Source organism: Panthera pardus, unplaced genomic scaffold, assembly GCF_024362965.1.
Source record: "Panthera pardus isolate Hobbes unplaced genomic scaffold, ASM2436296v1 HiC_scaffold_21, whole genome shotgun sequence".
NCBI classification, from domain to species: domain Eukaryota; kingdom Metazoa; phylum Chordata; class Mammalia; order Carnivora; family Felidae; genus Panthera; species Panthera pardus.
The window spans coordinates 62,330,622-62,344,616 of record NW_026526777.1 but is presented as its reverse complement, the minus strand read 5'-3'; the positions used below and the strand labels follow the sequence as shown (position 1 = coordinate 62,344,616).

Genomic DNA, 13,995 nt, shown 5'->3' with positions numbered 1-13,995 from the left:
CAGGCTGTTTTGCAAAAATTGTATTTACACACACGAATGTGAATTCTTATAAATATTTTATGAGTCCTTTTCTTGATTCAGTACTTTCCCACTCATTCATGCATTAATGTATTATTTATATTTTATTTACTTCCCAAGGTATTTTAGACAGATGTTCTTTTGTCTTCACATTGAGAGGAAGAGGAAAATTGCACATAATCTCTACCATTATAACAAATCAACTGTTTTCCTGTCTCCATCTTCCCTTCTAGCACATATCCATAAGCATCTATAATTTACACATACTTACTATCATAGCATACATACTATTTTTTAATTGTTAAAATCATATGCGTACACGGTAAAAGATTTAACAACACAAAAGACTATAATTTTGTCAAAAATGTCTTCTTTTCCCTCAGAATCCCTACTTCACCTCCCTATAGATAATCACTGCTAACTGTTTTCTCCCTCTTTTTAAAAAATAAACTTTTTTTTCAGAGTTAAGGAAAACACTTTTCTATTCGTATTGAAATGCGTTGAATTATTTTTAGGGGGTATTTAGATTACCATTTCTCAACAACAAAAAATCACTATTACTAACTTTTATCTTTGATATACGCATTTAAAAAATATAATATAAATGTTTCTAAAATTAAAAAAAAAAATCACTGTTTTTTAAAATGTATTTTTACTAAGAAATCATAGCATGCTATCTTGAATGCAGGGAGAGACCAACAGTGTTATTATATGTGGGGATTACAAGGCAAGTTGTTTTCTGTTTTTTTTTTCCAGGGTTATTGAAATATAATTGACATACAACATTGTGTGAGTTTAAGGTATGCAACATGATTATGCGATATAAGTATATATTGCAAAATGAGCTTAGTTAACACATGACCACCTCACAGTTACCTTTTTTCCTTGTCGTCAGGACTTTTTAAGATTTGCTGTCTTCATAACTTTCAACTCTACAATACAATACTGTTAACTATAGTCACCATGTAGACTTTATATCCCCAGAACTTATTCATCTTATCACTGGAAATTTGTACCCTTTTGTAAAATACAAATTTTATATGTTCAATATAATTCAAATTATACACACACACACACACACACACACACACCATTTTTTTTTGCATTTGTGGAAAAGCACAGGTCCACACCTTCATAATTATCATTTTGGCTGCTACATCATCATTTTTTAACGTTTCCTATCAATAAATGTTCCTGCTAATTCTAGTCTTTCACTTTATTCAGCAACTTACGTATTTTTTTTCTTCTTTTGGATATTGTTATTGAGGATATATTTCCATGTTGTTAGGTTGTTTTCTAAAATGGTCATACCAAATTCCAAAGCCATCAACTATATATGATTATACCAGTTTCATCAAACTTGGGCCAGCAAATGGATTTTATCACAATTTAAAATATTTGCTATTTTAATGTCTAAAATGACACTATGTTTTTATTTAATTTATATGACAACTGATGCTGCTGAATTTTTTTCTCCCACGTATATCTGCTATTATATCTCCTCCTATGAATTATTTAATCATATAATTTACCCATGGTCTATTAGAATTCTGATGATCTTAAAAATTAAAATCTAATAAAATTTTATTATCATATGCATACACACACACACATCCACTTTTATGATAAAGACTAGCTAGTTGTTTACCAACTCTTATTGTCTCTTACTGGGTACACAGCTGGACTATATTTCCCAGACTCCCTAGCAGTTAGGTGTGATCAGATTACTGACTTTAAGCCAGTGAACTAAGAGAATTGATATCAGATTTGACATGAGTAAGAGAAATACATTTCCATTTTGCTTGAGTCATTATACATTTTGGGATTTATTGTAAGGAATAAGTTTAAGAATTCTCTGACCTTGCACCAATGGGTTAACAAGGCTTAGAGTGGAAAGCTGCCACAGGGTAAAAGTGCCTCCAGAGTAGAACAAAGGATAGAGCAGAGTGGAAAGCCCCTTGCACAGGAGGAAACTGTCCAAGAACAGATAGAGGTGGAAAGTTGCTGCAGCAAGGTGAAAACGCTGAGAGCTAGTTAACAACAAAAATGCCTTGTTAACCCTGAGGTAGCATGTTCTATTTGTCTTAGCACCTAGAAAAGTTAAGATAAACAGATACAGGACCTGGTGCCTGTAGTAAATGGCCATGTGCTCAGTGCCAGGACTTTGATTTGTATTGATCCTAACACCTAACACCTCATACGTTTAAAACCCCCTTTCTCTTACACACATGAGTTAATGATCAATGTTTTATTGTCTCTTTAATGATCACTGTTTTATTGTCCATCACATTTTTCAGCCTTCTGATCCTAATAAATACCGAGCAAAGATCCTTACTCAGGGTTCTTGTATCCTCCTGGACATTAGCCTCTCTCGTATTCAATTTTGTGTCCACTCTCTTGGTGGCCAAGAGAGAACTCCAGACTCAAAGTCTGTGACAATTTATTTGTTACAGCATTATCTAAACTAATGCGTAGTTGTAATCTAATTATTTTAAACAAGCAACCTAAACCATGTGTAATAATTTACAAAATATAGAATATTTTTATTTTATTAAGCTTATTTATTTTAGGAAAGAGAGAGAGAGAGAGGAGAGAATGAGTGGGGGAGGAACAAAGAGAGAGAAACAGAGACAGAGAATCCCCAGTAGGCTCCATGCTGAGAGTGCAAAGCCTTATGCGGGGCTTGAACTCATGAACTGCAAGATCATGACCTGAGTGGAAATCAAGAGTTGGACCCTTAGCCAACTGAGCCACCCAGTTGCCCCCCAAATACAGAATATTTTTAATATATTGGATGTCCTATTTCACAAATAATTAAATGTCATTTTGAGTCATATAAAATCATCAAAGAATTTCAAGTTGGAACCCTAGAAATATATAATCCAACTCTCTTATATCAGAAAAGAAACTAACTCCTACATATTAAGTGATTTTCAATTAAATGATTTACTTTACTTTAATGATTTAAGTGTGATTTGTCCAGAATCACATATCAGAAAATGGTATCACATTAGGAATATTATGGCACATTCTTGATAATTTATTATCAAGGACCTTCAGGGCACTAGAAAAATAAGATTCTACAATAACACTATAACTTAAGGTATAATTTATATATAAGTTATACAAGACACAATTTGTGTATTAAAAAATACAAAATTCAAAGTGGTCATGTTAGTTAATCAGGTATCACATATTTGGCCACCCACAGGATGAATTTGCTGATATATATTGGATTTTTTTATGGAAATAAACTTACCCACACCAGTCAGGGAGGAGAATTAGATATCTTACCAGCTGGACATTTATAGACCAAAGAAATGTTCTAGACACAAATGTTTTCATAATTCTATGATTATTTTGCCAAGTTCCATAAAAAGAAAAAGGAACATAGTATTTTATTTCTCTCCTTTGAGTATTCCAATCCATTCTTCAAATCTTAGCATACCTTTACCTCCAAGAATATTTCAAAATGTCTTCATATTCTTTAAAACCAAGTGCCCCTGCCTATGTGTTCCCTGCCCCAGCATGTTTTATAATTAATTATTCATTTTTCTCTACCATCCACTCGAGGGCAGAACTTTTTCTTTTTTATCATAGTATCTCAAGTGTGTAATCTACAGTGGGAGTTCAAATATTTATTGAACAACTTCCACAACTTCAACTTTGGGATGCTGAATCCTAGCTCAGAAGTTTAACTATCAAGTGGCACAAGACTGGGAAAACATGTATCCAAACAAAAATAAATCTTTGTTGAATGTTAGCCTGATTCCTTCCACTCCAGAAGTTGTTGGGTTATGGAATCTTAGTAGAGACAGGCTGAAAAATCTCAGGGCACAATTGACTCTTACCTTCTATTTCTCAGGCAACTGGTATGGATTGAATCATGTCTCCCCAGAATTCTTATGGTGAAGCCTTGACCCCCAATGTGATGGTATTTGGAAATGGGGTCTTTGGGAGATAATTAGGTTAGAATGAAGTTTTCAGAGTTGGGCCCTAATGATGGGATTACTGTTCTTATAAGGAGAGACACCAGAGAGTTAGCTCTCATGCTCTCTCTCTCTCTCTCTCTTTCTCTCTCTTTGCCATGTGAGGATAGAGGGAAAAAATGGCCATGTGCTGGCCAGCAAGAGAGCTCTCACAAGACATTGACCATGCTGGTACTTTGATCTTGGACTTCCAACCTCTAAAACTGACAAAATAAATTTCTGTTGTTTAAACCATCCAGCCTATAGTATTTTGTTATGGTAGCCTAAGCTGACCAAGACGGTGACCAAGATATTTTAAGTGGGTAAGGGGGATGTTTTGTTAAATTTAAAACTTCCACGTTGCTCTTATTAACAAGAAAAAAAATATCTTAAGAAATTACTTCATGCTTGACATTTTGTTAGATGTTGAAAAAATTCTAGATACTGACCCTACTGAAAGTCTTTTTCAGAAGACCAAAACTTATACCTTCTAGAACTTATTTCCAACATTTCCTCCCTAAAGCTGCCCCTGATCACTGTCCCCAGCCTCAGATGGTGTTAGGATTTCTTCCCCATTCTTAGGTTGTTTTCTTCCTGTTTTGTTTATAGCAAAAACCTTATTTAATTATTACTATTATTATTATTATTATTATTTGCTTAAATATCTGTTTACTCATTATCTGGTGGGTCTTATATTTCTCATTTACAGCAGGGTTTGACAAATAGTAAGTGCTTAATACATGTTTGCTAAGCGAATGAATTGGCTAGTAGAGTCACTCAGGGAGTGCTTACAAAATATGTATGTGGGGAAAGTCTACCTTGATTTGAAACCTGGCTCTATCACTCACTAGCCTTATGGCTTTAAGTAAGTGACTTCATCTCTCTATATCTGGGTTTTCTCATCTGTATATATATCAGGGATGACTGGAACTTTCGTCATAACCTTATTGTGATATTAAATGGGGTCATACATGGATAATCTGAACAGTTCCTGGACTATGAGTGGACTATTACTACGACTCTATTCTTCTTCTTCTAAATCGCTGTCGTGTGCAATGTATTTTATATAAAATGTTCGGGGGAGAGAGAGAAGAATGCATTCACAGTGATACAAAACATGCCCTGCTCTTGAGAATTTATAATCTAGTAGAACCACTAAGGCAAGCATGGACGATCTGGAGGTAAAGTAAGCATTCATAGAAAATATTTCAAATCTGAAGGTAGGATTTTCTACTATAAATGATATATTATGGGTCATAAAGGGTTAATTCCTTGTTCTTTTGTTATTTTTCATTTATTTTAGTTTCTCTCTTCCTTTTTTTTTTTCACAGTGATTTAGATAAGGCCACATACAAAGATAGGATTTTCTTTCCTTTAGCAAGCTCCTATTTCAGCTGGTGAGTCAGTGGATCCAAATGCCTCACTCTTGATGAGATGAGCTGGCTCAATGCAGAGAGAAAAGCAAGGGAGGGAGAGACTGTGTCAACCAGATTGCTGTGGTCCAGGGGTTGCAAAAAGGGGCTGGGAGCAAAGAGAACTGACTTGAGCTCAGGTTTCTGAGACGACCGGTTGCATGATGAATTGAGACAACCCATTCTCTTTTCTGGGGCCTCAATTTCCTTATCTGCAAAATTTTGATCTCCCGAGATTCCTTCCCATTCTAAAGTTTTATGATTGTGTGCTGTGGAGGGAGGGGATTACTACAGTGAAAGTACAGAGCAACCAGGAATTTGTAAAGGTAATGAGAAAAACTCCAGATTATCAGCTACATGATTCATACTGAATAATTCCTATAATGCAGTATTTTGCTTGCATTCTCTTTTCATTGGCAAGTATGTTCAGAACCTGAGCCTCAGGCCCACAGGTAGTTGGGCTTTACCACTCCTGGAGGATGAAGCCGGGCTATCCTCAGAAGAAAATCTGTGACTTGTATGACACAGGAAGAAGGATACAATAAAAGATTATGACTTGAGAAATGTGGCAAACGAAGAGCTTTGTCCAGTGTGCATTATGAAAGAAGCCCATTGTGTGCTACCAGAGTCTTCCAGTTGGGTTTGGTTTTTATTGATAGTAATGGAATCCTTACGTGGTCTGTGTGGTGGTTATTTGGAGCCAGAATGATCAGAAAGGGACATGATACTAAGCTCTAAATGTCTACAGTGCTTAATCTGTATTGTTATTGTTACGATTATTAATCTGTTGACTCATGATCCATGTTGTATTATAGTTATGTATTAATATGTCTTATTTGTATGATTAAATTTAGAATTCTAGAAGGTTAAAATACAACCTGATCTCTATGACACATAGTGCCTAGTCTGTAAAGCTGTGCAAGAAATATTTGTTGAATGAAATATTAACAAGTGCATGCAGAGCCTCCAAGTTATCTTGGATGGCAGAGAATTGTTTTTATACACTGGAACTTCCAAAGTAGGAGTTTAGCTCTTAAAATGCCAATAGAGATGGATATTAGCTTTAAAAAAAAATTCTTCATGGTCACTACAACAATGCTCAGGAAGTTTGCAATTTTTTTGTTTGTTTTGTTTTGTTTTTGTAAATACCTTGTCCTGGTTTGGCTTTTTTTTACCTCCCTGCAAGAGCTTCTATTTTTTCAAGCTCATCAAATGTCCCTGCATATTTCACACATTCAACTATGCCTAGCAAAGCTGCTTTCATAGTATATTTTGAGTCATCAGCTGGTACATACAGTACATTTAGCAATGTGCTTGGCTGAGTCACTAATCAACAAGAGTATTCTCCTGAGGAAAACGTGTTTTCAGTTATTGAGGAATTGCATTTTCTACTAATAGAAGCTCTGTAACTGTGACAATTTAATAAATTTTGCATGGTGAAAAGTATCACTTGCCTGTCAGTCATACTGCTAGATGTTTTGGTTTTGTAAGAAAGCTAGAAAACCTATAATTAATAAGATTTCAAAGCTATAGCTGGGCATCTTATAATATAATGACCACTGAGGTTATAATGAAGGTCAAATACCGTATTCCATAAACACTGAAGTGGTTTGAGTTCCAGAACTTTACCAAACACGTTTGTGTTTTTTCCCCCTCAGAAATGATTAAAATATCTAATATTACAAAATATATGAAACCTGGTAAATTCTTACATTTTGAATTATTTTGTGTGAGACCAAAGTGCTGTTCAAAGGAGTTGATTAAGATGGAAGTGACAGTTTGTCTTTTCAGAAGAATCCAATTTAGGAATCAGAGCTCACTATAGCTGTGCCATTTTGCTTTCTTATAGGGTTTCCTGAGGAGGGTCTGAGTTGAAGTAGGATAGAGGCCACTATATTTTCACCAAACTCAAGACATGCCATGCTGGGACAGAGTCCATGATAGTTCTATTCTCTGTCCCAGGACCACTGTGCTCTTGCCCTCATCCCCAGAACACCCCTACCTCCTTCTGATGAGTGGTCAGCATCATTTCCTCACAAGGAATAAGCCAAGACAGTCATTGGCTCAGCAAAGGGCAATGGGGATCAAGAAATTGTGAAAGAAGGACATCACCTCTTTTTTTGAAAACATGTGATCTTAGTATTTGTTCTCTTATGTGTTCTAGACTTCAGTGCGGGGCTCGTTAAAGGATAACCTCAGTGCACCTGGGTGGCTCAGTGGGTTAAGCATCTCACTGTTGGTTTTGGTTCAGGTCATGATCTCACAGTTCCTGAGTTTGAGCCCCGTTTGGGGCTCTGTGCTCACAGCGTGAGGCCTTGTGTGGGATTCTCTCTCTTCCTCTTTTTCTGCCCCTCCCCTGCTCACACCATCTCTGTCTTTTTCAAAATAAATAATAAATTAAAAAAAAAAGATAACCTCAATTAGCACAGCTTACAGACTTGGATCCCTGTTCATTTTGAGAATTATCACCACCAAGCATCAGGAAACTCACCCCCTGTGCAAGCCATGACTCCCACATACTACTCTGCAGACTCCTTATACATATGCTTTGCTTTCTTGATGTCCTTGCTTGAAATTTAGAAGTCTGTGGTGCTTTAATGCCTCAGTTTTCTGAGTACACAAAGCTCTGACTATATATTGAGTAATACCTAATTAGCAGACTGGGTTCCAAAATTTCCAAAGAACATTTTAATTTATCTCCCTATGAACAGGAATTTCCTTAAACAATAGAATCAGGGTATTTTAAGCTCAAGGGAATCTTGGAATTGATGTAGTTCAACTTCCTCTGTTTACCAGATAAGGAAAGTGAGCAATGGGAGAGATTACATGATTGTTGAAAATCAGACAGTTGGTTAGTGTCCAGGTTATGACTAAACCCAGCTCTTCTAACTTTTAGTGCAGTATTTTTACTTGTTTTGCTTTTCGATAGACTACTGTATATTTTTTTTAAATAATATTCAAACCATAAACTAGTTTTAAGTAAGTGTTGTGAAAGGGCCCAAAGCTGAGCACAAATTTCAATATAAACTTCAAATATAAACTTGAAGAAAACTTTAGCTTTAAGTCCTTGGGGGAGATTACTCAGGTGTGCAGAGACAGTGTGACTATCTTTACACAGTTGACCCTTGAACAACACAGGTTTGAACTGCGTGGGTCCACTTATATGAGGATTTTTTTTTTTTTTTTGATAAATACACTATGGAACTATAAATGTATTTTTTTCTTCCTTATGACTTTCTTAATAACATTTTCTTTTCTCTGGCTTACTTTATTGTAAGAATACAGTGTATAATACATCAAACATTCAAAGAATGTGTTAATCAGCTGTTTAGGTTATCTGTAAGGCTTCTAGTCAACAGTTGGCTGTTGGTAGCTAAGTTTTGTGGGAGTTAAGAGTCACTTAAAGTAGGGATTTTCTACTATAGGGGGTCAGTGTCCCTGACCACTGCATTGTTGAAAGGTGGACTGTACTTATCAATATTGCGCTTCAGGGCTGAGGCATGATAGGAAACTCTTGATAGGAAAACAAAGGTGTGTGTGTTTTGGGGGAAGGAATTTGAAGGAGCCGGTTGCATTACTCACTGAACAGTTTTGCTCTTTTAATAAATATTTTTGCTCTAAGAATTTACCAAATGGTACTTTTGTTGGTGACAGCTTGCTTCTTAAAAATCTTGTTTGCTCTTTCCCTTGATAAAGTTCAGATCTCCAGTATAAGCCATTTTCTTGATGTTTGTTTGAGTTTCTGTTTTGTTCATTTACATCTTTCAAGTCTATGTTATCTTTACTTAAGGTGACTCCGATCTCCTTGAGGTACCCCAGGAGCTCTTCTTCTCACACATGTAGGCAGCCTGGGGCCACCACATCCCCTACATCCAACTAGGCCTTTTTTCCATCACCAAAAGGAGCATCCTCTTGGGTGTCTAATCACATGTGACATTTAAGTTCAAACTTGAGATCTGCTTGCTCTCCTTCCCATGTAAGCAACCTCTTCCTGATCTCTGGTGACAATACAGCTGCTGCTCTTCTGTTTCTCCTACTTTACACACTTGCAGCTGGTTGATCTGTCTTGTTAATCCCAATGCCATTCTTACTTCAGGTTTTATGACTAGTTTCTTTCCCAGGCCTTTGGGACTGGCTCTCTCTTTTCTTTTTCCATTGCTCCTACAATTCAGACCCTCACCACTTCACTCATGACTTCTGGAACAGCCTCCTAACTGGAACCTCTGAGTTCTTTTTATTCCAATAAAACCCCCATATGTTTGCCAAAATGACTTTGCCTATGTGTTATAGATGGATTGAATTAATACTTATTGAAAAGTAACTATGTGCCAGGCATACATTATCTCAGTTAATCTTAAACACCACCATATGTAGGTTTTGTTATTGCTAGTATTATTATTTGTAGATTTGTATTGAGCACTTATTATATGCTAAGTACTTTATTTGAATTTGAATTCTTATATATAATCTTATGAATAGATACTGTTATCAGTCTCACTTTCCAGTAGATGGAAGCTTAAAGGAATGAAATAAACTCCCCAAGGCCACACAACTTGCTGGAAAGACAACCAGGATTTGCAGCCAAAACGTCTGACTCCAGAGCTCAGGCTCAAAGCCATCCTCCTGCACCTCTGGATTATAGGTGATGCGTCTGAGGCTCAAGGAACCTCTTCATTCTCCACTTTCCCCTTCAAGCTTCTTATAATACCATCTTTCCCTTACTCTCCACAGATGACCTTGTATCCTATATTACACCATACTTAACCCTTAAATACTAGTGTGTTTCAAGGCTTGCTCCCTGGCCTCTTTTCTCCTAACTCTAAAACACTGGCCCCTGACCTTGGTGGTCATGTATCCCATTGAAGATTTGATAAAATTTGGAACTACCTTTCCAGAAAAATGCACATAGACACACAAATGTCATTAGCTTTCAGGGGCCTCCAGAACTCCTTTAAAACCCTGGGGGACCCAGTCTAGGAACTCATGCTCTCACATGTTGAAATAACTTCTAGAGAGATTAAAGGTCTGAAGGAAAAATATAAATAAAGCAATAAAAAACTATAGTAAATACAGGAGAAAGTATATCATATATTCTGGTGCTAAGGAAGAACTTTCTAAGTGTGCCATCAAATCCAGAAGGCACAAAGAAAAAGTCTGACAGATTTAGGCAAATTTCTTAATTCTCTAAAATGTTTTCCTAGGAGTAAAATTCTGTAGGCTTATGAAGACCACCATATTAATCAAGGAGAGCGCTGTTTGCCAAGTAGAAAATCTCTGTATGATATGAACTATCCCCTTACCTCCAGTGACAATCACGTTTGCCTTTGTACAGTAACAAAAAGTGTTTGCTCCTCTTGGCATGGAGAACTCTCTGACAGGCCTGGGAAACACAAATGAGATGTAAAGCTTCTACATTTTTCTTTATAAAGCGAATTCTAACTTATACATAGGTTATGTTCAGTAGACTCATTTCTAAGCTGGTTGTAAATCAGGAAGTATGGTAAGTAATGATGACATCTTCACTGACCCACAGAATCCATTCATTCCATAATGTGATTTACCACAGCACTTTGTATTCTTTCTGCTTAGCGGGAAATCAAGTCTTCCACCCTGGGAACTATGCTTGTGCTCATGGAAGGACTGTCAGACACCGACCTTTCTCAATCCAGAAAGGCTATTGGGCAGCTGACTGAGTCCATTTGGTACACACAACACCAGGAATGCCTTTGGACGCATCCTCCTCTACCACCACCCACATGCCACCTTCTGTCAAGTCCTCTAAAATATACTGAAATATTACCACTGCTTCCTGTTTCCACTACAGTGTCCGGGTTAAAGCCTCCATTCCCTCTGACCAGACCTTCTACAATAAACTGCTAACTTCTTAGCCTCCACCATGTCCATTCTCCTGTCCACATTCCCACCTCAAGTTCTGCTGTCATGTTACAGCCAGGGTGACCCCTAAAACCTGAATCGGAGCACAGCACTTCTGTCCAGAGATTTCCTGAAGTTCTAAGAGGACCCAAGCTCCTTCACCTGGCCCACTTGGTCCACATGGCCTTGGGTGGCCCCTGTCACCTTTCCAGGCTTGTTCCATGCCTTCTCCTTTCCCTTCATGCTGTGATCCAGCCATGTTACTCTAGCCACCCTCCCTCTGGCCACACTAAGCTCCTTCACTCCCTCCATAAGACATTCTGCACAGGCCAAAGATGTGCTTGCTTGAGATCCCGGCCTTTCTCCACCCATCCTTCTGTGAGCATCAGTTCAAAAGCTACTTTATCAGAAAAGCCTTGCCTCAACTCCACCCTCTTGCCCCCACCAACTAAGCAGTATTTTTTGTGTTATTGTCTCTCCTGGTGCCATATTATTTTCCCTATAGCATATAGCATCTATCATATAATTTTAGTATAGTTTTGAGTGCTAATTTAGTATCTGTGAGTAGTATTGTGCTGTTCTTAAAAGAGACCAGGCTTCAGTGAAAATGTGTGGGCTTAAATCCTGGCTTCATCACTGCCTTCTGACTTATTGTTTTGTTTGTTTTTGTTTTTGTTTTTAGAGAGAGAGAGACAGTGAGCATGAGTGGGGGGTGGGGGGGAGAAGAGTAGAGGGAGAGAGAGAGAATCCCAAGCAGGCTCCATGCTCAGTATGGAGCTGGAGACGGTGCTCAATCCCACAAACCATGAGATCATGACCTGAGCCAAAATCAAGAGTCGGACGCTCAACCAACTGAGCCACCCAGGTGTTCTATGCCTCCTTGTTCATTAGATGGGATAATAATAATAATACTGACCTCTGATACTAGCAATAGTTGAAAGGTGTTACTGCATCTGACCAGATGGGGTGAAGGAAGAGACGTGTTTATGTGAAGAGGGACACCTGGAAGGAGCCCTGGATCAGGAATTAATGAGTCACAGAAGCAGGGAGGGAGGGGAAAGACAGCAGCTGGCCTTCACCTCCTCTTGCCTTGGATGTGTGTGTTATTTCCTTTCCTTTTTTCTTAAGCACAAATGGCAGCATATATCATTCTGTTCCTTGCTTTTTCACTTCATATTATATCTTGAATATATTTCCAAATCCATACATAAAATACTCCCCCTTTCTTTTCCCCAAAGTTCATGAAAAGAAGCCTCAATGTAGTAACAGAAATCTAAAGTCGGAATTTAGAATTTTGAAAATGTTTAAATGTCCCAGATAAGAAATAGAAAGTTTTGGCGGGTGACTCATTCAAGTTTTGCCAATGACACACTTGGTAACTGTAGTTGGTTGACTGAGCTAAGCTTGATGGGGTTACAAACCAGGAAAGACATCACTCTCTTCTACCCTTGTCTCCAAACACAGTCTCTTATGGTGTCACTTTGTACCAACAGCACAGCCTCTTGGGCTACCTTGTGTTAGCACAGCTTCTAAGATATCTACTGTGTCTCACAGGACATTCACACTGGCTCACCACACAGAAAGGTGTCACCCTTCTCCATTGTCCTGTGTCCCTCTGGCAAGAGAAGAGTGTGTCCATTAGGCATGGAAAGCACATCACCTCAGGCTCACAGTACTTTCAGCGTCCTACAAAAATGTTCTAGTTGTTCTTAATCAGAAGGTTAAGAACAGGGCCAAGGTGCCTCAGTGAACCCTTATCTGTAAACACCCCCCAAAGCAAGATGGCACCAGCCTCAGTCTCATGTACAAGGTAGGCCCACATGGTCCATTCCATAGAAAAGAAAATGTAGCCACCATGGCACTTTGAGCATAGAAGACTCCCAATAAATATTTGTTTGAATATCCTTAAGATATGAACACCAGATAGACAACACCCCTTTCCGGAATCACAGAGAATAGAAATGTATTGATTCTGGGAAGTTCTCTCTGAAGTTTTCCCTGCTACTCTTGAGACAATGGCACTTCTGAAAGAGAAACATTTTCTAACAATTTCTTTAAAAAGTAAAAATAAAAACCAACTCTACTCTCAAAAGGCCCTGACTGAATGATAGTGTCCTTCGCCTCAGCTTCCCTGTTATTGTTACACAAATCCAAGCCTGGGAGGGAAGAGGTCAGTCATGGAAGTTAAAGGGGTGACTCTTAGTGCATGTGTGTCACATGACTGGTGCTGTTTACTGGATGGAAGATGGTGCCCAGACACAAAGGGACTCCAGGGAGATCCTGTGATCGATGAAGAAGGGCCATTGAGCAAGTAGGGTGTCTTCCTATCTTTTCTTCCCTTGGAGGTAAGGATAGTTAGTGGAAGTGAAGGCAGGATGCAAGGAAGAAAGTATTTTTATTTTCTCCTTGAGAATGTGAAGTAGGAAATTTCAGAGTGACTCACATCAAGGTATTTTTTTAAGTGGCCCACACTCTGCATTGTTACCTGCCACTGATCCATATTGTGCCCATTCCCAAGGGACAAGTAAGGATGCAATAGAAAACTAAATCAGGAGTTGGTAAACTTTTTCTTTAAGGAGCCAAATAATAAATATTTTAGACTTTGCCATATAGTCTCTGTTGTCACAACTACTCAACTCTGCTACTGTGGCATGAAAACAGCCATAAATAATACATAAATGAGTAAGCATGGCTGTATTCCCATACTACTTCATGAGCAAAGA

General features: G+C 37.9%; 1 protein-coding gene across 1 annotated transcript in view; it reads right to left on the bottom strand.

Annotated features, from left to right (window-relative positions):
* Positions 1 to 13,995, bottom strand: part of WDR64 (WD repeat domain 64) — a 138,936-nt gene that overhangs the window by 76,830 nt on the left and 48,111 nt on the right. The window contains exon 9 of the mRNA XM_019423099.2: positions 10,699 to 10,778. Within this exon, the coding sequence (XP_019278644.2) occupies positions 10,699 to 10,778 (80 nt within the window). The remainder of the gene's footprint in view (positions 1 to 10,698; positions 10,779 to 13,995) is intronic.